This window comes from Lathamus discolor, chromosome 17 (assembly GCF_037157495.1).
Source record: "Lathamus discolor isolate bLatDis1 chromosome 17, bLatDis1.hap1, whole genome shotgun sequence".
Lineage (NCBI taxonomy): Eukaryota > Metazoa > Chordata > Aves > Psittaciformes > Psittacidae > Lathamus > Lathamus discolor.
Window position 1 is genome coordinate 4055957 of NC_088900.1, and position 27325 is coordinate 4083281.

General features: G+C 43.0%; 1 protein-coding gene across 2 annotated transcripts in view; it reads left to right on the forward strand.

The window, feature by feature from the left end:
- GRAMD1B (GRAM domain containing 1B) overlaps positions 1-27325 on the forward strand; it is a 129318-nt gene that overhangs the window by 12948 nt on the left and 89045 nt on the right. Inside the window, exon 1 of one of the 2 annotated variants that reach the window (XM_065697344.1) lies at positions 9195-9369. The exons of the other annotated variant lie outside the window; for it this stretch is intronic. Within the exon in view, the coding sequence (XP_065553416.1) occupies positions 9344-9369 (26 nt within the window). The 5' untranslated portion in view covers positions 9195-9343. Of the gene's footprint in view, positions 1-9194; positions 9370-27325 lie in introns of those variants that run through there. 2 annotated transcript variants of the gene reach the window in all.

A 27325-nucleotide genomic window follows, 5' to 3' on the forward strand; every position in this document is an offset into this window, starting at 1 on the left:
TAAGGAGCCAGAACTTGTGCAATTAACAAGATTTCATGCAGTTCTACGCTGCTTGGGTGAAAGTCCTTTGTATAAGGCTGGCTGGGAAGACTGCTATTTACCATAAGAGGAAAGCAAATTGAAGCTGGAAGGTGCTTATTAGGCAATGCTAATTGCTGGTTGATGCGTTGCGTTGCTTGTGGGGAAAGGACATTTTACTGTGGAAAGGAATTTCATGCAAGTAAATGTATGCAAATATGTCTTCTGAATTGCTGAACTTAAGTAGGATTCAAGAGGTATAGTTTTTGTGCTCTAGACTACATATTAAGGTGTAAAAGGGCATATGAAGACTGGATTTTCCCATATGACAGAAGCACAGTTGAGAACTTTGAGCCGCTGTCTAGAGGGTACACCGATGGCAGAGGGTGTTTGGGATGTGTGGCACTTGAGCATTGGCAGGGGGGTTGTATGATGGTATTGTTTGAGATTGCTTCTCGACTTTCCTCACCATCGTAACTGCCAGAATTTAAGCTTCATAGAAGTGGTAGACAGCAAAAGGGTTTGTATCACTGGAAGAGACGAACAGAAGCCCTGTCTGATGGTCCATTTGACCTCAAGAAAACTCTTTAAGGATAAATGCTTGAAAATGGTGTCTGCTTGACTCTTGTCAAGCAGAACACATTGAAAGGCCTCACTTCTAACTCTCCTGAGGTACTGTGCTAATCCCAAGCTCAACAGCAGGGTACATGAATTGTATTTCTATCATCACTTAACATGTAGGAGACTTAAGCATGGAGAAGGAGTCTGTTTTGCTGTATAAACACTGAACAAAATACAGTTCCTGCCCTACCAAGTATACTCTGCATGCAAATAAAGTCAGTTGCAGAAAGCTTAAAATAACTTGAGCAATTGCTAGCGTGCTGCAAAGGGGCAAGGCCCTACCACATCCTGTTCACTGGAGCTTTGTGGTTAACATCTGAGTAGCTTCTCCAGGCTGGAAGATGCAGAAAGCTAAAGAACAGAATGCTGGAGTTCCTCTTTCTGAGGACAATGATTTATTTCTGCCCCAAAGGGAAAGTTTCTGCTCCTTTACAATGATGCTTCCCGGGAGAGCTCTGAAATCTCTCCCTGTGGGAATGGTGGTCAGCCCACTTGAAAACCTTGATGTGCTGGAATAACTCCTTAGTGAAGAGACTGCGCTTGCAATGGTGGTCTCTTCTTCCATACAGATAAAGGAGTAGTGTGAAAGATGGAGCTTTGTCAAGTAAAGCCAAAACTTGTAAAGGGCTTTGACATCCTCAGCTGAGCTCTGGTATTCGCTTATGAAGATAATCTCTGTATTATGAATTAAGAAGTTAAGCAAATACTTCAGGCAGTCGTGCCCACTCAATGGTGCGAGTTTGTATTTATAGTATCACGCTCTTGTGTTGAAGTGCTGTACTGCTTCTGTTCCTTAATATTCCCTTTTCTGTTCTGCTAGCTTCTGGTATTCAGTCCTGAAATCTGACTTCCCAGTTGCCAGTGGTGTCCTGCTGGCATCCCTAGAGAGCAGATGATTTAAAGTAATCAGTGTTGTCAGTAGCACTCGGTGCGCCTTTCAAGTGGTTAGTGATTCAAGCTGTACTTTGAACACATTCATTGAACGTGGAAGGCAGAGTATATCCGTGATGGAAATAAGGAATTCAAAGGCTTGCTGTGAAATTAGGTGGCTTGTACAGTTAGCAGGAAAAGACACACAAGTTTGTGCAGCCCAGGACATATGAGGAACCACTCTTCAGGCTGGAAAACAATGGACTTGAACACAACCGAGATGAATTCGAGCTCTCTTTAGGTGTGGAGTGAGGTGTGAGTGAAGAAGCATCCTTTACACATAAGCTTTTATTGACCAAAGTGGAAAACGCAGTGAGTGAGGCTTGACACAGCCAGGTGGTCTGAAAACAAAGGAGGGATTTGCAGATGAAGTGATGGTAAACTTGGATTTATACTGATTTAGCAACCCTAAAATACTTTGTAGAAGCATCTTGAAACTTAAGCACCATGACAGCCCCCTCTGGGTGGCAGCTTCTACATGCAGCGTGGCAGTTCAGGGTGGGAAATGCTGTGTGTCTCTGGGGAATAACGCAACCTACCTCCTGTTTGCTATGTCTGTGTCGTGGCGGAGGTCTCCAGCTCAGTTACAGCTTTGGTGTTAAGATCTTGGCATGCTAAGGACAGGTCTTCACCTGAATGCAGTGCCTCTCTTGCCTTCCAGTTCTGTACAGTGCAGTGTTGTGGCTTGTGTAGCAAAGCTGCTGCCTTTTCCAGGCTACATAAATAAACTCTGATCAGGCATGGATTTACTAAAGGGGGCTAGAAGGGCTGAAACTTCTGACAGAAAGCTGTCAAGGGATAATGCATATTCTCATTTCAAGGATGTGATAGCGGTTCTTCCCCCCTTCAGACTGGGGAATGCATCTGCCACAGCCTTATATAAAGTGGGAAACTTAGCTTCTGGGAATGCACTGGATGTGATTGTGTAATAAAGCCTAGCAGGGAAAGACTGCAGCAGGAACACAAGTCTGGATAAGTCGATGATTCTATGATCTTATTGTGCATCAGTGACAGCCACAAAGACAGAATTTCTGTCGTTTTCTTAAAGCAGGAATATTTCCCTACCCTTCTTGCAGAGGGAAAGAAAAAGAAATTGTGGCATATTATCTCCATTTAAGTCCCTGCCTGGCATAGCTCTACTAGTGCTTAGATGAATTACAAGAATTTAAAAGCTCATAACATGATCAGGCAGTTAAAGAAAGGTATTAGGAATTCAGCTAAAGCTCTGTTTCTGACTCTGTGCCACCTGGGGAGCTTTGTCACTAACATCTAACTTATATCTAGCTTACAGTAACCTTTCCTTAAATATAATTCCTCTCGGGATCCTTTCAGTGGCAGTAACAGCTCAGACTTAAATAAAGAACAGGCCTATAGGAATACTTGTGTTTAATAATCTTGCAAGGCTACCAGTCTTCTCTGAGGGCTTTGGAAAGGCATTTGTGGAACTGGAGGGGAAATGGTATAAAACAAGCTTCTTTCTTGACTTATATATTGGGTAGGGCTAGGTTGGTGCTCACTTGAAGTTAGTTTAGTATTTCAGGATGCAGTGTGGCAGCAAAGACAAAACAAAGAAGGTTCTTCATCTGGTAAATATTCATGTGGTGCAATGGGGAATTCAGATGAAAGAAACCTAGCTATTGAAAAATACCATCAGCATCTGAGCAAAGGCATTAGCAATGGTAATCAATGCACCTGCTGGAGAGCTTCCACAGAACACTCCTCCTGTGAGCAGTCAGAGGGTTTCCAATGGAAACCCTCCGGTAGGGTTAATGAAACTGCCTTGGTTTGCATAGGTGTAAAAATCAGTCTTGAGCGTGGTCCTGCTGAAGCTCCAGGTACCTGATAGTTCAGTCAATAGCATTCTGCGGTCCCAGTGTCAGTCTAGGGATTTCTGTTGTAGCTGTGTGCCAGAAAGACTAGGAAAGTTTGAGCTTTGATGGCTCAGTGCTCTCCCCATATGCTCAATGCAGGTTTTTCTCCCGGTATCATGTTGGAAGCTTTTTCATTAGCTTATATTGAAAAGGAACTGTTTTACTGTTCAGCAGAAATTATGCCCTTGATATACTGATGATTTTTCACTCGCTTTGTTGTTCTCTTCGCTGCTGTAAAGATCTTCTTGAAGAATGTCTTTTTTGTGTGGAAATGCTCCGAAGAAGGGGAAATTGAGGAGCTAAATTTGGACAATGCATCTGTCTGCGTGGAGTGTTTATGGAACAAACACTGTGAATATGCTAAATGACTCTAATAAAACAGGCTCAAGCCCTGTCCTCTTCCCCAAGGGCCTGCCCCGGTGATTGAGAGCTGTATTAATCTTGCATTTATTATTAAACACCCTGTCCTTGAAAGAAGCCCTGAGGCCACAGAGTTCCTCATGAACCTTTAGATCTCTGGTATTTGTTTACTGCTGCCTCTCTGTCCCTAATGTAATCTATCAGCTTCGTGCTTGTCTTGGCCTTGATGGCAATGACCACTTGGATGAGAGGAAAAGGAGTACAATGAAGATGTCCGGACTCTTTTCTGTGCCTGGCTTCTGGCCTTTAAAGCAGAAGTTGCTGAGGCTGCTACTTTGGGAAATGACTTGGATTCCAGTCCAAGAGGGCACAACTCCTAACACTGCCCGAAGTTTAGCAGCTGGTATGTGTATGCTCTCCACAATGCACAATGGGCTGTAAGAGGAACAAACTTTGAGCACCAAGTTTAGATACAAACTTGCATAAGGCTTCTATTTGTGGAGAATCTGGTACATCTTTGCCTTTTTACAGTTGAAATAGTAGTTCTAAACCTGCTGATGTTGTGATATGTATTTGAGAGTAGCATTGGTAGAGAATAGGCTTTTGTCATCTGTTTGGATAGCTCCAGGTAGCTTAACCGCCTGGTTCTGGGAGACAAGGTCTTTCCCTGAGATGTAGTTGAAATCTCTTCATTGCTGTAGGTGTTGCACAGCTCTGGCTGTATCACGCAGTGCTAAGCCTAACATAGCCTAGCATCTCAAGAAATGGGAGAGAGAAAAGGTTCCTTGGCAGTGTATGATGCAATGCATCAATTCACTTAAAGATCTTGTAGTACTGATGTAACTAGGAAAATCCTTTTGAGGCACGTTAATGTTGATGAAAGGTGTTTACTTTTAACTCCAGGGCGCTAAGACTACTCAAAGGCATACCTAAATCCATGGAATTGCCATATCTAAATGAAACTTTTAAATGCCATTTCAGGCTTTTCACTGTTCATGAATGGTAGCAGAGGCTGAAAGTGGGTAAGTTAGACAGCAGTTTCAGAAAGGAGCATGCCAGACATTCTGTCAAGGACTTGATTGCCTTAATATCTTTGTTCTCCTTATCAAAGTGTCATTGCAACAGGAACTGATGTTGGAGAAGTTTTGCTCAGGAGTAGTTCTGGTAGAATGCTGCCAAATATAAGATAGGCTCATTTACAGCATGCAAAGCTTAGATAATGGTTTCTTTCCTGAGAAGGACGCACAAAGCTATCACATTCTTTGCTGCCAGGTCTGTTTGCTACCCCTGTTGTTAGGGCTGTAGTGCTTTTGAGACTCTACCTTCTTTGCATCCAGTTACTTAGCTGTGCTCTTTTGTTGTTTTAAGTGGGTAGTCTGAAGTAAACACCAGTTAAGAGTAGGATGCAAAGGTTCACTGAAGAAACACAGCACCTACAGCTGAGCATTGCTGCCAAGAGTATTCAACTGAAGAAAAGATGCATCTGTTACAAGTATCTTTCCAATCCGGCCTGACCTCCATAACTTGAGGAATGTCTAGTTCTAGTCTAAATAGCCTGTAGACCAAAATCTCTTCATGGAAATGGTTCAGAGTAACTGAATATTTGTGTTTTCAAGTTCTTGCTGTTCTACATATGCTTTAATTTCTCTGCTTCAGCGCTCACAGGTACTAAGATAGCTTTTCTTTTCTGATTTGCTTGATGCCTTCATTTGAAACTAGATTTGGTTATATGGAAGGAAATCAGGTCAAAGACCGGGTCTTGCTGCTTTGATAGAAGCACTGTATCCCAGAAAAAGAAGCCCTTTCCTGAACAAACTCCTTTTAAGTTTTGCATAGTATTTGTTAGCTGGAAAACTTGAATTCTTGTGATTGGTGGCCAAACCTTTTTCTGGTAAGGGTGTTTTAACAGTTTATACTTATTGTGGGCTAGCAAACAGTAAGATTTTGCTTAAACACTTCCTTAGAGTGGTGTCTGAGCACACTGTTGTTTCCCAAGAGAGAAGGCGAATCTGTCTGTGGTTGTGTCGTTTCACATTAGGCTCTCTTGAACACTGGATTACACATTCTATCAATCTCCAGTGGGGAACAATCCTGCAGAATGCCCAAGGGGCCTGAATAGATGGCTAGTGACCTCTTAAATCATATGAAATCACTCAGATCCCATGCTCCAGCTGCCTTGTACAGCACCAGAAGCTACTCCATTTCTTCTTGAATTTCCCATCTTTAAGTGGGCTGCTTTCCTTTCTCCCTGCTCCAGTTCACTGGTAACTGGTTTGCATTCAAATTTATGGGTGGTGGGAGGGGGATAAACTCCACTGCTCCGGTTTCTTTTGGAATGGAAGGGCCAGATTTCACTTTGCTTCAGGTCTCCCCTAAGGACTTGCAGATGAAGAATGAGGTCTTTTTTGGCTCTTCTTTCTAACTGGCAGCTGAAAAAGTAAAAGCTAGACACAGCAGTTCCTAGCTGGATGGAGCCAATTGGAGTTGTGAGTGATTTAGGAGCTGGACTTGCAGTGCTGAGCTTCCAGCTGCTTTCTCTGCTTGATCTGAGACAGAAGGGAACATGTGGCCCTAAACTAATGATGTCTGAGAAGGGAAGCAATAGGATGCCTGAAAGAGTTCTCTCGTGTGGATAGGGTTTTGGTCCTAAATTCTAACCCTATCTATGCCAGTCTCTTCTTTCTTTCTACACCATTGTGATGAAGAGAAGAGATACTGCTGCAGCCTTTTAGAAGGAGGAAAGACTATTACTATACAAATACAGTATTGCTTTTTCCTCTGAGCAGGTACAGACAGCACCTCTCTCTACCCTAGAGAAATTAACCACAGGACTAGACTTCACACTTAAAGCATCCTTTGACTGATTATTTCGTGTCAGAAACTGAATGCTGGGTAAAAATGAAATGCTGGCTTTACCCTTGAGTTGAATCTTAGAAGAAAACTTCATATTTAGGGGAATAAACAGGGGCCTGTTGTCTAATAGGACTTAATCCCATGTCTAGGTAGGCAATTTGAAATGTTTTCTTTCTTGTTTGCAAAACTGCTTTTCTTGTGCAGCTTATCAATGTCCACGTAAGTCTTGGAGGTCAAATTCCATTCTCAAAAGCACTGGGTTGGCTTTGTGCTGACTCCCTGCTTGCAGAAGGCAGATTAGAGCCTGTGGGAGGTGAAATGGTAGAGTTGGTTGCAGGGGTACAAATGTTTCTTCTTTTCCCAAGGGAACAGATTTAGATGTCCAATGGCATAATTCCTGTAAGTAGAGGAAACATGGGGTTTGGCACTATTCCTGTATGTTTTCACTTTTAAAAGTCACTGTCTTATGGAAATCCCTGTGGCTTTGTCGTCCTAAGGATATTTTAAGCTGTGCATTGACAGCTCTGTCTCCAGCGATGCTTTTCTGAGCCATCAGGTGATGCATGAAGGAGTAGGCTTCAGGGAAGGGTCAGTCTTGCTTTTTAGAGATGAGCACTCAAAATAAGACAAGAAGGTAATCTTACCATACAAACTCATTTCAGTAAGGGCTGTATTTCAATACTGGCTGTACCCCTGATAAACTTTGGCTTCTGAGCACAGAATTTGTTCTTCCAGGATGGGTAGACTAACTCAAGGCACTGATTACAATGTGCAGTTCATGGTATGCCTGGATGGTCTCTTGCATTGACTGGTACTGTTAGGCTGCAGAACGTGAACAGTGTTTTCCTTGCATATATTCAGTTAGCTGGAGAGCAGTGCCTCTGGTTCTGATTGTATGTAGTAAGGAGCTGAGGTAAAACAGTTCCCTCAGTAAAAGGATGGGGCTGTATTCTGTGAACTCCTTGTACTTTCTTCTGTGACAGGCTTAAAAGCTGGCTGTGCTCCCAAGAGGAGAAGGCAAAATCACAGGAAAAAGTTATTTGAGACAGTTTTCTTGCTTAACAGGGAAAGAATGATAAAAAGCAGCCCAGCTACATTTGTAGCAACATAGGTATACAGTGCAGCAGTTCGCAGGCAACAACTTGAGCAGTAATCACAGCGTTGGTGCACCTTAGCATGGGTAGTGGCGCAGTTCTGTGTTAGATCAGAACAATGTGTAAGTTGTACCCTCTGTGAAGGGGCACTTTCACATTGGGTGTTAGGGGGAGGCTGTCCTTTCCACTTCAAAGGATTGGGAGATGTCGGCTTTTACTTGGTTTATACCTGCTCCTGTGTACATGAGTCGAGCACTCCGTGCTGAGCAGGCTAATGCACCCTGCTGCTCTGTCTCCACTTAGATTGCATCTGCTACCCAGGATAACCTGGATGTCTGTGCTGCGTGTAGACAAGCCTTTAGTCCCTGCCTACAGCCTGCTGCAGTACTCCTTTATGCTAGATAAGGTTGCTCTCTACAAGACTCCTTGCACTACAAGTCAGTTTGTCCCCTGACTCTTGTCAACAACAGGATGGGATCTAGTGTTGCTGTCAGAACTGGAGCTCTTGAGTACTGCACTGAACTGTGGGTAAAAGTAGGCTTAGCTGTCTCAGGCTACACAATGGATTTTGCCTTGATTGCAGTTAATGAAAACTTGGTGTCCAAGTCCCTAAGGCATGTTTTTAAGGAAGGGAAAAGCTGGTCACCAAATTAAGACAATGTGCGAAAAAAGCTAAATAACAATCGGGGAAAGAGGATCACAGCTTGTTTTGGCAGAGAGGGTTGGTATGCTCGACTCAAAAGTGCCTTAATGCTAGAACAAACTCGATTACCCATTAACCTGCTCTAGTTCTATATCTGTATCTTCTGTATGTCATTTTTGTCAGGTGTACATAATCCTGGTGATTAGCCTCTCATTCTAGGAGCAAATAAATACTTAAGCCCCCAAAGAACTGTGGTCTTCCTGCAGGTGGTGGGGACAGATGCACAAAGCCTCTCGCCCTCTCTAAATCCCTCTGTAAATGGAGGAAGTGTTCAGACCACTGCATTGTAAGAGTCTTTCCACCTTCATTCCAGTGTGTTTGGAAACTGTGGAATTTGGTTAGTCTAGGCACACTCTTTCCATAGCTTACCCTGGTTCTGCTGATTATGGATTTTGTTTGTACCTTTCACATCTGCAGCTTCTTTTTTTTATTTATTTATTATTTTTTGGGGGGGGGGGTGTTGGTTTGTCAGCCTCTTGTCATGCCTTTAAATCCTTCTTTCAGATTACGCTGCAAAATCCCAGCTGATGTGGCAAAGGGGCTTCTCAAAGAGAGGATGGATTGGAAAGCACAAGGGAAGGAAAATCCCTTAAGAGAGCTCCTGCTTCCCACCCTACAGCCAGAAGAGGGTTAAGCAGGCGCACAGCTCCCGTGCAGGCAGTGTGTGCACTTGGCAGTGAGAGATGTGCTACAGTACGAGAGGAGCGGAGCAGCTCTGCTCCGTTCGTCTTCTCTCAGACTGATCCTGCATCTCCGGAGCTGGTGTCTGGCTCCGATTGAAGGATCCCCGCCTCCCAAGCCTGCATCCCGCCTCTCAGGAATGGGATCTTCCCCTCTTCGCATGGTGGCGTCTGACCTGGGCATGCTGCTGTGAGGTGCTGGCTGGCTGATGAATGAGTGCCGCTCCAAGCAGAGCCAGGTAAGACAGCCTTACTCTTGTCCCCATTCCAGCCGGCAGACAGTGGCAGTGCTGTAGGCACTGGGTTGTGATGGTCTGTGGGCAGCCAGGCAGAGGTACGATGGTAGTGGTCTCTTAGCATGGACTGAGAAAGTACAGGTCCTGGGGATACTGTTATACTGTCCCCTCTGGAGGTGGCTATGAGGGGACTTGCACGGTCTGATCAGCTATGTTCTCTGTTTGTAGCATTGAAGTTACTGCAAGTCAATAGTAAAGCTATTAACATGGACTGTTGAAAAGGCTGTGATGGGAAAGACGGGCTTGTATTTTTGGAGGGAGAAGAAATTCCGTTACTTTTCACTTGTTTCATTTCACAAGATGAAAATATCTTCGAGAGGGGTCTTTTGAGAATCACAGTATTCAAATAGTACATACCACGGAAGAACAGAAAGTATGTGTCTTTCCACACAGGAAGGACGGTATAGTCACATAGCTATATGCATAATAACATTGTGTTTTGTGGACCTCCTGGATATTGCAAAACACTCATGCAGATACTGCTTCAATTTTAAACGCAAGCTTTTCATTCTGTTCTCATATCTCAATTTTGTGCTTTTCCCCCCCCCTCTAGTTCAATTGCGGGTTTTTTTGCAGAGCTTTTAGCTCTTTCAACATGTATTTCTAGCTTACACATCTAAGTGCTTGCCCTGGAAATAGCATGCTAAATGTGAGTTAGGCTACCAAATGCAGCAGGTTAATCTAGCCTTCCGATTTGAGTTGTCAGAAAAGCTATTGCAACAAATGGATATCTGTGTGACCACGCTTTTCATAGCCAGTTGTCAGTGTGCTTTTAGAATGAACTTAAGGCTCCTGAATATATTGTGTACTTCATACAAATACACATAAATATATGACAGGAGGCATTACATAGCACAGTCGAGGAAGAGAGCTGCTGGAGTGTGGGCTGAGCTAGGTGAGGATTTGACCACTCATGGATTATTCCTGGCTCATAACATGTATGCCCACCTAATCTTATTAAGAGTGATCCTCCTCACAAGCAGGCATTAGGCCTTAAATAAAAGATGACACTGTTAATCTTGGTTTTGAGCGGGCTGTGATTCTCTGAATGGTTGGCAAAGAAGGCTTAAAATATTAGCCCTGTATGTTGAGTATAGAGTAAATGCAGACACTGCAGATTTCATAAGCCACTGGAATTCTGAGAGTATTGCCAAACTCTGAAAGAAACCAAGCAGGTGAAAGCTTAACTTAAGGCCTAGGAAGCATTTCCTCCTTTTTGTTTAGTCTTTTACACAGCCATTTAGTGCCCTGTTGCTTATAGCAATTGTAAGTAATATAAACTGACATGAAAGAATACTGTGAGTTGTGACCAGAGCTGATCTGCTTGTCTTTCATTTATCTACTAAGCAAAGGTTGCATCATGTGCTGTATGATCCATTGTGCCTGTGTGCCTATTTCATGGAAACATACTGGAGCAAACAGGGAAAAAGAAAATTTCATGTCAATATGGAGAGATCAGGTGCTGTTCCCATCGTCTGCTTTTGACCTTTCCCATATAAGAAGCCTGGAACAGTTGGGTAAATGTTAAAGAAGAGGTTTGCTGCAGAATTAGATGAATTTTCATATATTAAAGAATGACAGTGACTTGGATCTTGCTTTATCTGGACTAGATGAGCTCTGAATGGTTCTTGTTTCTTTCCTTTTGCAAACTGTATTCTATTTGCAAACTATAAAACTGGAGCTCAGGTAAACAGAAAGTTTAAGGCTTGAAGCTCCTTTTTTCCTCCCCTAACAGGGAAGTAAGTGAGCAAATACTTTAATCTTTAGCCTATTCTAGAGCGAACTTGGTCTCTTCATACTTCATAGCATTGGTTTTCTTTTGTGGACGTTTATCATTGAAATTCATCTGTAACTTGTTAATCCCTTATTAATAAGTCAAAAATCAAAGACTGTCCAGGGATGAAAGAATGTTAGGAGATAGCACAATCATGGCACCACCTAATGATGCTCTGGAGGGTTCTGTGCGTGCCAAGGAGGTGTGCTGTTGAGGCCCCTCAACTTTTTGGGCACGTGTAGGCTCTAAGGCTCACACCCCATCAAGCACCATGCCTTAATGTTGGCTTAAAGTGTCTTTTTCATTTAAATTCCACAAAGGGAAAAGGATTCTGCTTATTCACTTGAGCAGGAGTGTATTTTGACATTGGTGATCAGTACCACGTATAACTAGTAAGTGATTTCTAGAGTGAAGGGTATTTATGGCAAGGCTGTGCGTGCTGCTGAAGGGCAGAAAACGCATTCCAATTACCTTGCATCTTGAAAGAATGTTGAACCTTGGGGAGTGTTATCCCCAGGTAGAAAATGAAGCAAGAGCCACACCTGGCAGGAAATCATCTTACTGTAAGCTTGGCAAAACTCTCAATGAAGGTTCCATTCATAAAAGACAAAGAATTTGTAGTAGGCTGTTGTCTGGAAAATACCATGCTTGTACCTGGGCTGTAATGTGCTTAGACCAGAGGTGAATTTAAGCAGAGAATTTGCAAACTTGTTCAATTTTACGTCAAACTGTCACTTACTACTTCCAAAGCATCCGTTGCTCTCAAATGACGTGAGTGACTTATGAACTGTAGAAGAGAAGAAACAAAGCATAGTCTCACCTGACAACGAATGCAGTCGTAACGTCCTGAGCTTTTATGGCATGTTTTGATCAAAAAGAAGTTGAGTATTTTAACACTGTATATTTGACAACATGTTTGGCATGTCTGTGATAAGCCTTTTCTTTTAGTGTATCATGCTGCTTCTATATGCATGACTCTTTCATATGGCAGAGCAAAATGCCACCTCACTTCCACCCGTTATCATGCTGCAGCCCATGAACTATGGGATGTGCGAGTGTTGCCCTTCTTCTGTGGGGTGCTACACTAGTGTAGCTGTGGGGTCTCTTGAGCCACTGAAAGTGTATGCTGTATAATGAAAATGTGGCTTTCTAATACCACAAGACTGACAAAATATGTGGTGTCCTATGTAGTGTCTCCTGCCTGTAAAATAAGAATCATGTCATGCTCTTCAGCTGTACTGTTTGGCAGCCTACCTAGTTCCTGTTGATCCAGTTTTATTTCTGTTCTCAGCTTTTATTCCGTTTCCAGTGATTCTCTCCCATGTCTCCATTTTTCTGCATCCCTATATCACCCTTTTCTCATCCTTTGGGTGCTTGGCAAGGTGGACATTAAGGAATTGGGCTTTTAGAAGGATGATAACAATTGGCTATGTAAAATAGCTTAAAATGGGAAGAGTTTTGTAAGGGTTGGAAAATGGCATGTTCTGGCCTTGTGACTGTACCTGCTGATGACAAGGAAGAATTTGGGGGTGGGGATGGAGGTGTTTCAGATCCGGCAGTAGAACGACTTGCACTACTCACAGATGAGCAAGAGTGACAGATAAGAATGATGATGCTGTGTTCTAGCCTTGTAGCTGCCATGTTTTGTGCTGTAGTGTGTTGGGCTTTTCTGCGATGTACACCCAAATCCCAGACAGCTGTTTCCTTGTGAGACAAATGGATCAATAGTGTTACTTGTCTCCTATGTGTACTCCATTGGAAGGAAGAGGGATTGGCAATGTTAGTTATGACCATCTTCAGCCCTTGTCTTCTAAGAGAAGCTAATGTAAAAGAACAAGCTGTTGTCTCGGCCTGTGGTGTGACACTCATCACTGTGACACAAGACACAGTAGAAAGGGCAGACAACCGCAAGCTGTAGAACCTTGGTGCCCTCATGCCACCTTAAGCAAGAAGGAAACCTATCCAAAAAGGAACAGTTTACCTGATCTGACAGGCTTGGTTTGCAAGTTAATTGTATAACACGTGGAGCAGAGCATGTGCAGGAAAGGAAGATGCATCTTCCCCTGTGTCTTGCTTATCTAATGCTAAACTAACCAGGTGGCTCAGAACCTGAAACCGTTTGTGGTATTTGGAGGGATCTTTGGTTTTGGTAGGGCAGAGCACAGCTGGGCAAGGAGATGAAATGAAAGGCTCTGTGCTAGTGTAGGCTGTAGTGCTGATTGAGTGTGAGATTTCTGCAGCTTTCTCTCACATTTCCATTTCTAACTAGGTCATTTACAGTAACCATGCCTTGCTGGCAGGCCTGATGACTGCAGTACAGCCACATGTTTCCTCTATTCCAATTCTTACTTAATGAAAAAGGTATTTATTTTAAGCAGATCTCATGTAAAAATCTGTAGTAGGGGGTGTCAAGGAGAACGGAATTGGCATGCTTGCAGGTCCCAGTATGTACATTAGGTGATGTGATGGTACCACAGGAGAAACTCATTCCCGGAACTGTGTTACTTTCTGATGCTTTTAACTGTCGCAGGGAAAGAGGACAAACATCAGCAGATAAGCTGTGTTGAAATGAAGGATGAATAGAGAAGCAGCTCTGATGCACTGCTATGATGGAGGTGAAACTGCAGAGTCTAGCTAATGACTTCCTAGTTGGCTGAGGCTTGAGTCCCACGAGAGAGCACTGTTGGGTTAATATTCTTTTTTTAACCCAAATGATTCATGATCTTTCAGCTCACAGTATTTGCTGGTAGAGTATTTATAAGTTCTCGAAAGGAAGGGAGATGTGTGAAGTATACTTATTCCATTTGAAGCTCTTTGGAGCACTTATTTCTATACCCACAATTATCTATATGCGAAGCACCCGACTGTGACCTTGGATTGCAGTTTCTACAAACCTCCACATTGCAACTAGCTGAGTGCAAGGGAGAGTGCTGTGAAGGCAGCTTGATCAAGTCTGATGTTGTCATGTAAATATAAAAGAGCATGACCCTCTTTTTTACCTGCATGATACTGTTAAGGATACAATTGTATGAACTCTTTGAATACCAAGGTTTGCATGACACATTGCACATGGTGAGTCTGGCAAAGCCGCATCCAGACAGCATTTTGTGATACAGCCTCTCTGGGCTACACATTATGATGTGCTTCAGAGATTGTGGGCTCGGAGCAGTGACTGGGTGACTTGAAAGGAAACTGGCATGTTTCTGTTAGAGCTTAGGCAGGATAAGATCTGGTGCTGTGGTTGGTATGATGAGGTGGGCAGGGTATCTGTGATCCTAAAAGTAGGAGTGCTCTGCACAGTAAATACTGCAGGCAGAGAAACAATCAGTCCTAGGTTGCTCGGAAAGCTTTTGTTGAATGCAACTATAAGGGAGTTACCCATATTTTACAGCCTCAATGCTTTTTATGCTTTCCCTCCTCTCCAGATGAGGAAACTGATGGAGAAAGAGCAAGTAACTTGCGTAATGTCAGGCATGTTTGAAGTAACAAAGCCAACGTGGGGTTTCTCCTTTTGCTGACAGAACTCTGTGGCCATTACAAACTCCGGTATTTCACTAAAGTGGGAACAGAATTTGGACTTGCTGTAAGTCTTCAGAGCATAAATGCTTCAAGGGCCTCACTTTATGACTAAAAAGCAAGAGGTTAGTTGGATTAGTAGAGATGAAAATGAATAGCTTGGTGACAGTAGCGTGCTCAAAACCTCAAGCCAACCCAGGCAGGTTTACAATCCTTGCTGTAGAGAAGGTTTTAAGACCTGTTTGCATGACAATGCCAGGGCAGTGACTGTGCTTATTACTTAGAGACTTCCCTGTGCTAGGAAATCCTTTCGAAACAGGATACCTGGAAAAAGTGGTCAGCAGGCTGGGGAAAATCAGCAGCTTGCTCATTATGCCAATGTGGTTGTTTGCTGTGATGTTTTCCATGGTTATGACGAGTGCAGCCCTAACAATACGCATGGGAAAGATGGCTTCTTTCCATAATCAGTTCCACCCTTTGTGCTGGGAACTGGTTGCAGAATGATCCGTTTCTGATCAGCGGGTTGGAAATCGCAAACTGTGTACGGATACAACACTTACAACACCGCCTTAATCCTTATTTGTGCCTCAACCCACCCTCCTTGCCCACCTTTTCACCCTCAAGTTCAGCTGTGTTATGACTGAAGGAACTGTCTTGGTTCATTTTTATCCTGTTACGCCTTGCTTCACACTCTGGAGACCTCTTTAAACAATGCTGTTGGCTGTGTGATGCTCTGTCATGTGAGTCACTGCAGCTGCAAGGTGTACACATATACACTTGTTATTCTAGCCTGATTTATCAATTTCTCCCCTACTCTTCCAGTTCTTTTCTTCCACCAGTTTTGGTTTCCCCTTCCAATATTTAGCTTTTCCTGCCTCTGGGGTAGCCAGTTAATCAGCATTTCATGCTTTGGTTTCAAAGCCTTGAGCAGTTGACAAGATCAAATCAATAGTCTGGAAACAGTCTCTTCAGGCCAAGGGAATTTTTGTAGCCAAATTACTTGTTTCTGCCACATTTTCCACTGGGTGGCAAAGTTGGCCACTTGCCTGTGTTTTTCTTTTAAATGCAGAATCAGTTACCAAATCTGAGCTCTTTTTCTTTGGTTTTCTTTCTGGTCTCTACCCTTTCTTTTACAGGAAAGGGGAAACCAATCTGTAACATTTATCTTTAAGCTCATCTGAATTGACCATCTGCTCTTCCTTCCCTTTGCCAGGGGAAGCTTTGGGGATCTAGGCTAGATAGAAGGGGGAAAGTCTAATTACTTAGTATTAGACCAGACCTCCCCTTGTTTCGCAAGGGAGTGAAATTAAAATGTGACTAGTGTGTACAGAGGCTCTGGGCTATCTTGGTAGCCTGAGAAGCTCCTCATTTGATTTTAATGAGACCTTGGGGTACAGAGGTGACTGCATCTGAACTGTTATATAGCAAAGCTGGAAGAGAGCAAAATAGGGCAGTGTCTCTAGAGCTTCTAACTTTGAATATCTGCAAGGCAGTCTGCTGCTTTGGACTGGGAAATGCTTCAGCCTCTGCCCTGCTATGAGATCACTCGGTATTTGTGGGGTTTGGCAGCTTTGGTGCTGTCTGGGCAGTGCTGTATGGGCATCTTGGATCTGGAAATGCTCTATCTCCATCTGCACCAAGTGCTGCCCCTGTGCTAGCGAGCCCTTAGAGAGCTCAGGGAGGTTTGTGCTCCCTTTCTAAGCCCTTGCAATCCTGTTGATGGAGTAAGCAGATCAGGCCAGCTGTGTGTTTACTATTTGTGTAGGTAAGCCTTTTATCTCTTAATGTGTCTTTGAGGAAGGGCCTATCTTTCATATGTAGTTTAGATCGAAGGCTTGGGCCCCTAGCATCTACATAAGCTCCTTGGCTATAATACTGTACAAATAGCAGCGTTGCTCTGCTGTAGCTGTTATTCCTATATGAGTGAGATGGACATGAGGAATTTTCTGGGAACAGGAAGTATAGCTGGAGCAGGAAGCAAAAAGGAGCTTTTTAATCTCACCACTGCTTTATATGCCAAACTGTTGTCTTTTTCCAGTGGAGTATGCTTGGTGCCAGAGCACAGATAATACAGATTGCAGCTGGGGGACATAAAGCCAAGCACCCCACTGCTCAATACTATCTGTTGCAGCTCTGAAATCAGTGGAGCTGCTCCACTTTGTGCCAGCTAAGAACTTTTGCCTGGAGTGATTCGCTTTTTAATGCGGTCCTGCAGGGCCAATGCAAGTCTGTGCTTTTGTGGCCACATCTTTTTATTCATTGTCTCTTTTGACTGGGGATAGCAGAGATTGAGACTGAACAGAGTCGGCCAGGTGGCATTGCTGACAGTATTTTATCGGGTGTGCGGAACACAATCCATGTGAGAGCCTTTCCACAGAAGGAGAAAAAGTGCTTTTGGTTTGCTTTCTGCAAGCGTTACTGTTGAAGGCAAAATTCTTCTTTAAATAGGTCTAATGCTGTTCCCAAGTTGGCTATCTCCTTTGACTGGACTTGTTGAAATGTCAATACCAAACAAAGCTTAAATTTGGATTGGAAAAGGGAGATGGTTCAAGATCTCTGTTTAAGCACTGTTGAGTACTCTCAGTTTAAACACTCAGGAGAAGAAAGGATCGGAGCGGCTGTGGAAGTCGGCACTCTATGGGCAACAAAAGAAACCTTTGAGATGTTTGACACATGTGAAGTCCCTTTCGCTAAAGCTGATGTCATTAAGTACCGTGGCTCAAATTCCAGCCCTTGAAAGCCACTCCTAACCCAAACGGGGCATACTGATTGCTGTTCCGTTTATTTCCGAAAGCATCCGAGTTCTTGCACACTTGTTACGATCCGATCCGGCACTGGTTGCTTTAATCTGCTTGGTTTTAAGAGGAGATTTGAATTCTACAGGTACGGGTTTTAGGCTGGTTTTGTAGTTTCCTTTCCCCCTAATCGCGAGTCTTTTACAAATATTGCCATCTAAGGAGCTTAATGCTGCTTATCGGTTGTTTTTTCTACTGTTATTAAGTGAAGCTCTAAATGAAATTATTCTGGGCTATAATTTAAATGCCAAGTGTAATTATTGCTGAATGATCTGCTTACTAGTGCCCTTCACTCTGTGGTGACATCCCTTCATTCTTGAAGGGTGAGCAGAAATAGAGATGAAATTACTTGAGCACAAAACCTGTAAGCTCTGTCCTCATGTAAGAGTATGCAATTTATGAATAAAGGGACTATTGGTCCCTTCATTGGGCACCTTCATCTGCTACATGGGTTAGGAAGCATTAGAATGGTAAAGAATATATCTCATGCGGTGGGTAGAGAAAATACAATGTGTTGGGTAGAGAAAATACAAGGGGTTTGGACTTCTTTCTGTAAGAACTTTCCCAAGTTGGAGACACTAAAAGGTCACTTCAACGACCACTTCCATGAGTTAGGGAAGTTTCTGAAGGGGACTATGTTTTGGTGCCCTTTTCATGTGTTTACATACTGGTTTTCTTGTGCCATTGGCTTCTGGCTCCCTCCACACTCAAGAGGGAGAAGAAAACTAATCACAGCAACATAGCAAATCCATGTTAATAGTTTTACTATGAGCATGCTCAAAGGTATGTGCTGCATATGTGTTTGAATATGAAAATCAATGGGGGAGAGTTTTGTTGATGGCAAGTAAGCCGCTCTGAGTAACAGCTTGGCGTATTCCAATCCAAATGTGCTGCTTCCAAAATGTCATAAAATGTATGTGTAGCATTTGACTGTCTGTGTGCCATCTGTGTGTTTTCTAGTAAAGCTCTGAATAACTTGCTAATCGTTACTGTATGTTGTTCCTTTCTTTAGCACCCTTGGATCGTAAGCAGAATTCCTGAGTGTTTTTCATAGGGGTTTAATTCAGCTGATGATTGTGCTTTACTGGAACTCTCCTGAGGAGGGAATGAAGTCAGGAACTCCAACACCTAATCGAGTGTTTTGCATTAAGGACTGATGCCATGAAATCAAAAGGCCCCCCTAAAGGGGGAGAGCTCAGCCTCTATATGCAGAGCAAGAGAAGATGCAAGTTAGTGCACCAGTATCAGACAGAAGTGGAAGCAATGAAGTGATTTGAGGGAAGACAGAGCATAACGTAGGCATTTTGGAGAAGCGTGCTTAAGAGCAGAACAAATAATTAAGTAGCCTGTCAAGGTAATTCTGGTCAGTGATAGTAGAAAATCTGTTAGAAACGCACCCCTCAAGGATGGCTGCTATTTTGAAGTTTGATTTAGTTACTGCAAACCTGTGGACAACGTCCCCTCTGTAGTTCTAAACTGCCATCTTCATGGCAATAATTACATATGAATCTGCAATCAAGATGCTACAAAGTCAGGTTCTCCCTTTATGGGAATACTTGCATTGCAATGCAAGGGATATGGGTAACAAAATTACGAATTTGGAAGAAAACAGGGTATTAACATCCTGTGGAAGATCCACATTTAGCTAGTCAAGACAAGCATCCTCTAGTATCTTAAATATTCAGAACTGGGTAGATATAAATACTTGAGAGGCACGTTCTGTGCTGAGGATTGGGGCAGAATAAGCAGTACTCTGACAAGAGATGGATTTGGAAGATGCTCACAACTTCAAAGTTGTAGAAAATGTTCCTTCTGTAATTGTGGCAAGGAGGGAAGCACAATAGCCCAAGAACTGAGACTGTTTTTCTGCTTCAGTCTGTGCAGCACTGCGATCTGTTATGCCTATTTATACACTCCATGTTAGCTGTGTGATTGGCAGGCCAAGATAAGCAAGACTTGTTTGTGCTTTTGAGATGCAAGAAGGTGGTTATTAGAGGAGTAAAGGTGTTTATTAAAGCTGTACACAGCACAGTTTTATTTGGAAGGTATTTACTTCAGATTGATTTTCTTGACTTAAGGATTTGTTCTTGTTCATTTCACCAACTTCTGATTCAAATTCTTTGTCTGAACGAAACCAACTGAAATTGTGAACTTAGTGTCTAGCTCTTGCTGTAATAATGCCAGCCTTTTGCCCAACACTCAGCTTTGGTTCTCTTCCTAAGCATATGCTGAAAATACATTCCAAGCTCCAAAGAGACCCAGTTCACATAATGCTTGAGTTTTAACAGCGCTGCTCCAGCAAACTGAAGTTTGCCCTTTGAGTCTGGGATGCCTTTTTCCTCCCATAGGTTTGTTTTAACATCCTGCAGTACAGAAAGCAGAGTTTCCCAGCTGTAAGCAGCAGACCTGTGACAGGGGCTGGAGAAACCTGGACTTGTTGGAAGACAGACAAGTAAAGGCTGTTCCTGAGCCTTCAAGAGGCGAGTTTTATAAAGCGAGTGTTATATGAGTTAGGTTTTGGCAAGCGATGGGGGCATGTGAAATCAAGCAGGGCAGGAAGAAGCTGAAGAGTTGTGGTGTAAGGTTGCACAAACATGAAATAGCAGGTTTGAGAAGCTGGGGCCAGGGCAGGATGCTGTGTGTGTCTTTGAATTCCACCCCACATTAACTTACTGAAAAGTAAGAATAGCTCCTGAGAGTGCTCTGTGTGTGTGTGTGTAGCCTGTCTGGCCATGAGGGGTGTTCGTGTGTGGCTTCACAGTATTTCACAAGTTCAGGGTTGTGAACTACAGCTGGATGGATTAATGCGAGTTTCCAAAGCGGTGTTTGAATACAAAGTTCTTTCCAGGTAAACGTAAGTTGAGAATGGAAAAGGGAAACAAAATGGGGGAACAAAAGAGAAGGCTGAGATTATAACTCTGTACCTTTAAATCAGGACCTCAAAACAGTGGAAAATGCTGGAAAAGCTCTGATTTTCCTTTTTCCTGGAAGAATGTGAGACACTGACTTATCTGTTTGAATGTTTCCTCTGCTTTACTTACCTCATCAACACTTAATGATGACTCGGGTATTGGCTGAGATAGTGTTCCTGTTTTGCAGGTAAGGGAATGGAGATGCAGATAACCACCGGCTCAGGTAGTTTCAGATAAAGAGCATTAAATAAGTTGTCTCAGGTTATGGACTAGCATCTGCTGATCAAGGATCAGATATGACTCTTTTGCTTTAGGCTTCTGATCTATCTAAAATCCTTATTGAGATAAGAGTGTGTTTACCTCATGTACTATAGAGGGAGCTCAGGTAACTTCATCAGATATAGATGTTTAGGATAGCTGACTCTTGGCCTCAGTGACTAGAGCACAATCCATCAATAAGATGCATTGATACGGTTTAGCTTTCTGTCTTGTGAAGAAAGTGGGTAAGGTTTCTTACTGTTTCTGGTGTTAGATGGTTCTTGTTCCGAAGTCTGTGATTCTAACGTCACCTCAAAGAATCAATACCATCTTTTCCAGAAAAAGGCTGATCTGGTGCTATTTGTGGGATTAAAAATTCCCTAAAATCTCTCCATCTCCTTTTTCAGAAAAGGCTGGCTGATTTGTAAGGTTGAGAATCACTGGGGGGAGGCTTTGTGGGGTGTGTGTCAGTGAACTTAAGGAGTTCTCTTAACCTTTCTTAGCTTGGTTCCTATTTAATGATGCTAGGCTGCACTAGCTCCTAGGTTTAGTAGTGGCGTGGTGTATTATTACCATACAGATAGATGTATTTGGACACCTCCAGTGTGTGTGGCCGCTGGAATCACTGGCCAGCGCCTGATGTGAAGTAGTTCTTGTGCCATTAGGTCTCAATGCCAGTCACGAAGTAGGCAGCTACATGAATGACAGCTTGCCTGGCTCTTGTTTTACATATTTAGATGATGATCATCTTGGTGTCTTCCCACACAAACCCTCCCCTTCATCTCCTCTGACAGTCAGGGCTTGTTTCCATGGAGCTGTTTCATCCATACCTTAGGAAACCTTTTTTTTCCTGTTCCCCTATAGACATAATTTGAGGTTTCTATGGCAACGTCTGAGGAGGGAAGGCCCATGATATCTTAAGCAAGTAAGAACTGATTCTTGGTAAGCCCCATGGATGATTGTATGTTCATAACACACGATGGGAGTGTTCACTGCCCTTTTATTCTGGTTTACGTCAAATATGGTGGGGAAAAGCCTAAGGGACTGCCTGACTTGATAAAGCTCAAACTCTGAAAGTCACAGTTTAAAAAGGAGAAAGGCATTAGGAGCAGTTAAACTCAACTCTTACGCTGTGAATAGCTGTAAAGACATCCAACATCAAAAAATGAATGATGTCATGTAACTTGATTCAATGTCAGCAAATCTTCTAGAAGGATACTAATAAATCCTGTAAATCCACGAGATTTTGTATTTTAGTATTTCTGGAAGTTTGAAAATAATAAAATAAGGAATTTTAAAATAAACTGATTGTATCTGGGTTAAAAAAAATAGTTTTTCCTTTAAACCCCCAATATCTGGGGAGGAAGGAAGTAAAATATTCACTATAAATTACGTGAAGGCCAACACCAGCAGCATTGTGAGAATCAGGAAGTGGAGTTCGTTTGTGTTGGAAGCAGAGTAGAGATCAGGAAATGGCTGTAGTTGAAGTAGTGGAGTCTGATCTGAGGCTCTGTGTATGGTGGGTTGATACAAAAAAGTCTTGTCTGGAGCTGGTCTGAATAAGTTATTAGGCATTTTGTGTGGGGAAATGTGAAGTCAGTTCTTAATCTACCTGAAACAGTTTTGCCTTATTATCTCCTACAACATCCCTGCTCCCCAGTTAGAACTGATTGGAGGTGAAAAGAACACAGTATGTTTAACAGCAACTACTGATCTCTTACTTGTCACTTAGGACAAATAACCAAGGAGTGTCCTTCATCTGGCTGCATCCCACTGCACTTCTAGAGGTGTTTTACTGTTCTGATCAAGTTGATGAGAGGTTTTGTTGCTTGTAGTGCTTTCTGCATTACATCCGGTGACTTTGATCTTAAAAGATCTTTTGAAGAATCCTAGAGAAGGAGATGGTGCCAAAAGCTCTCCAAAGACACTGAGCCCTGGGGGGTGTGTGTCAGTTCAGTGACTCGGAGTTGTATTTCAATGGTACTAGCTGAGAGGAAGATGGGAAGGCTCTGTTAAAGGCTCATAAATAGAGGGTAGACTGTGGCAAGTGGTGTGAGTGTGGCTGTAGTGCTGTGCCTGGAGGTGGCTTATCAACTGCATTAAAGAAATGCCTAAAGAAAATGATAGGAGCCTTGGAAAATGTGAGCCTTGAGTCTATATTTGTACGAATACAGCTCTCTGTGTTCTTGTCACTTGCCTTTTCTTGACTATGAAGTGACTAATGTGGACTACGTCCTAATGAGGAATTGGTTTCACAGCCATATTCATCTTTGGTGCTTGGGTTACTGACAGCTGTTGTTTCACATTGTGAGTTTCAGTTCAATTGTTGCTCCTGTGCTTTGTGAGTATTTTCATACACAGCACTTAAAAGTGAAGAAATGTGCATATAAGGCGAATTACTGCTGAAGTCCAACTGATAATTCCTGGGAGGGAGGAAGAAGCCCCTTCAGGCACATCCCAGTTTTTACCCATCCAGTCAGACTGCTGACCCCTTAGACAATGAAAAAGGAGGTGTGGAATCACTACTTACTTCTGAGAAGTTGTATCCTTAATGTTCGCTATGTAAAACAATCCCCTCTGTCATCTCTTGCCAGATGCTTTGTTAAAGTGGCTTAGAGGAAGCACACTGTGAGGGACAGTCTCATCATCATCAGTGTGTGCCTGCAGGCTTGAGACCCACCGGCACCTGCTCGGTTTCCTTCTGGTCCTTGTGGCAGCTGCTGTGGTAGCAGTTGCTGCTTCCAGTTGCTTTCTGCTTGCTGAAATGCCAGAGCAAGCTGTTCATTTACTGCAGTTTCAGTCAGATGAGGACTGGTGTTATAAATGCGAACTTTGTTAGTCATCTGCTGCCTCTAGCTTCGATATTGCTCTTAGGATAACAGTGGGAAGGGAGGAGAAGGTGGCCACAGAAGATCCTGCCTGATTCTCATACTTAGCTGGATTTCCTATGATCTGGTGATCTTTTTTCTCTCTACGTACAAATCCAGAGAGTTTGCCTTCAACACCACTGCAGCTCCCAATGGTGGTGAAATGAATCCAATGCTGTGTTTTAGAGGCTTCCCTGGTGAAGCTATCCACAGAAGACTGCCTATGCTCTCTGCCGTTTGTTTAACGCCGTAAGTGCTGCACTACCACGTGCATTTTGCACTGGCTGTTGGAAAAGCATACTCGGAGTGTTCAACTATTTAAACTTCGGCAATTTTAACTGAAAAGAGTAGCAGAAAGGAGGAAAGCGTGAGTAGAGGATGTGCTGTATTGGGCACTGAACAGCCTTGTTGATTGCAGTTTATATGGAACAGTAGCAGCTTCCTTGGTGTATTTGTGACTGTGGAGGGGTTTGCTGGTGGAACTGGAGTGTCAAAGTGCTCAAGAGAAGCTTTATGATGTTATATAGATCAGTCTTGTAAAAGTGTTATTTGACCAATGATATACAGGTGAAATGACTTAGGTACTGTTCTGCATGCTATAAATATTAGTCTGTAGTAAATTGTATTTATGAGTGTTAGATGCTGTTAACCTTCAAAAATAAGGTAGGTGGTGAGAGGAGTTGAGACAGATGGAGGTGGTCAGAAAAGCGTGGAGGGATCTCAAAGGCGTGAGTTTCATGCAAGCCTTTTGCTGTTACTCAAATTGGTGTTCACATCTTTTAGCTCATCAGTGGCCTGTTTGAGTGGAAATAAGGGATCTGGGTCTCCTTTGTAGTATAGCTAGCTTAGGTTAGTTTTGTTCTGGATAGCTGAAGTTATTTCCCTGGGAAGTATCCTTTTCTACATTAGAGGCCTATGGCAAATATTTGACCAAGGATGTACTGTAAGCAAAGACAGAGCTGTGCATAAAACCTATGCTTTCAGGGGTTCTTGCTGGCCCCTAATAAGCAGATCACATAAATTGTAAGAGGATGCATATGTCATTGAGTATCAGAAGTGGTCTTGGTGTGGCAATCTTTGGAGAACTGGTTTCAGCTGTCATTTTGACCTAAGTGAATTGATCAGCCTTGGTTGGAATGTGTCACATTTGTCACTTAATAGTTGAGGATGCTGCATACAATGCTTGCATGAAACTTGGAGAGGAAATCCCTAATCTTCCACGTAGTGCAACAAGGGCCACTCGACACATCGCTGATAGTTTCCACTGCTCACTTCAGCAAATACCTCATCTCCCTGAAGCTGCCTTAGAGTTTTATGTGGGAAAGACCAGCCAGCAGTGCCTTGAGATGTAGGTTCCCTGCTCCTAGGGCAGTGCTGACTTGTATGTTCGCAAGTTTGGTGCAGCTCCTCTGGAGAAGGGCTGATTTTCCTAGAGCTGCGAATCTCAGTGCTTCATCCATGTGAGTTTGCTGCAGTGATTTGAGACTGACAGATGATGATTATTTTTATTTGTGTGACAGAAACCTTCTGGATGTCTTGAGCAGATGCTATTGAATCCTCACTTCTTGAGGGGGAAAAACTCAGCCTGCTCATCCATCTGTCTGGGCTTCTGCCTCATTATTAAGTGCTCTGTAGTTTAGACTAAGTGGGCCGATGGTTTTGATCTGAGCTGTTAGGAGATGTATTTTCATGTCTCAGGCACACAGCTCTTTGTGTAGATATTTGTATACCTGCTTTGTCTGACGGTCTAAGTCTGGAAAAAAAGGAGCAACAGCTTTCATACAGCAGCACATCATCCCTCTGAGCGCAGTGCCTGGTAAAAGGTACATGAGCAATTATTCTTATCCCAAAAGCCTGCTTGGTACAGGAGTACAAATTTCACTGACAGGTGGTGCCTGTTTTCTAACATTCAAGGACTACCTGAAGATCCTGTGTAACTATGACTGCAGGAACAAAGTATGTGAGTACAGACAAATCACTTCACCCTCTACGCCTTAGTTTTGTTAAGTAGGAGTATTAATTACCTGTGTTGTACAGGAGATGAAAGCTTAATTTGCTATTGCAAACTCACACTGGGATTCTAATGGTAACTGTATAGTGGTCTAAGCAAATGCTTGAAAGCTCATGAACTGCTTTCCAACATGCTTAAATCAAGGGATGACTTAAACACAGGGATGTGAACATTTCGCACCTTTATATTAAGACTGAAGGTGTGACAGGTTCAGTCTTATGTCTGAAATGAAACTTGCAATCGTCTTTGGGGGCAAACTAAGTTGTACTGGAAGGGAAGGAAGGTTTGCAAGCGTTCAGGCTCTGTCCTAGATAAATGGAAAGAGGTTTGCTGCTTGCTTGGTGCACACTTAGTATTTAAATCAAATGCTCTACTCTGAGAACTCTTCAGGATTGCATTGGGCAGTTGACAGTTGTCCTACTGCTATCAATACCTTTTAACTATGTCTAATTATAGAGCCTATTGGTTATTTTAGATCCAAATCAGCCACTTAAGCTCTGCGCCTTAGATTTAATTACTAGATGTTATTCACATCAGGGACACTGATTCACCCAAAGTAGGTAATTGCCATATTCCAGTGTATTAAAGACGTTTATCTCACGCCTCACTGAGCTTTTACTTACAGGGGCTTTTTACTCACCATTTAGTCTGGGTGTTTTTATTACAACTTGATAAAGGCGGCATTGTGTGGTTCAGTCCTCAGCAACCTGATGAGAGGCCCAGAAACACAATTTAAAACATTAATAAGCATCACTGGTTGCTTGTACGCAATACTAGTTGGCTGGGAGGAAGTGGGAGTGAAATTGCGCAGGCAGGGATGAATGGCAGATACTTTTATAACTAAGGAAAAGATTCAGCAAGGCACGACGTATTCATTCCTGCAGAGGTTATTGACTCAGATGCTGAGTCTGGGCTGAATAATTTTGTAACAAAGAGGCAGAACTTTGCAAACGGAGTTCACGGTTCAAAGATTTCATCCGTTTCTGCCTTCCAGTTCTGTTCCAAAGGTAGTGGCATTGTCTGTGGGAATTGGCTTTTCCTCAGCACCCTCACTTGAGCTGGAGTTTGAACCTGGGAATAACATGTTGTTCTGCGCGTAAATTATTAGTTCAGTCTTTGAAATGAGCTGCACAACCTTATGTGGAAATCAAACCCAACGAAACAAAACGCAATCAAAACGAACCAAACAAGAACCAGCTCAGGGTCTGATCTCTGTAGAATTCAATCTTGGGGAATCAAATGGTTTGAATTCTGTAGAAGGTAGCGGGGGAAGAGGATAAAACCTGGAACTGAATCGTTCCCGGTGTAATTTTGACTTGATTGATTTATACCAGTGATTAAATTGTTCCTCAGCAAATTCTATGTACCGTATCTTGTACCAGTGGCTAGCGAAGCCTGTCTGCAGCTAGCTGGGTCCTTCTACATTCTTTCAAACTCTGAGCCTGAAGGAGAAGTGTCCCAGCTTGGGACCTTTCAGGTTGATTGTATCTCTTCATCCTATGCCAGTTTGGTCCTTGATCTGCTAGTGCCTGCTCATCAACTGTTTTCCTTTGTCAGTGTATCCGACATAAGTTCACAACCACTTGAGATGCTTTTGCAGATGGCTTATGAATACATGGGCTCTTCCCCAGAGAATAACAGGGGTGAATGTGTCTGGCAACATTTAGCGACAGTCCCAACATACAACGCTGTGTTAAAAGTAACTCCTGTGCACCTGTACTTAACTGTGTTAGAGGCAAGGAACCATCTGAAAAGCAAGCTCATGC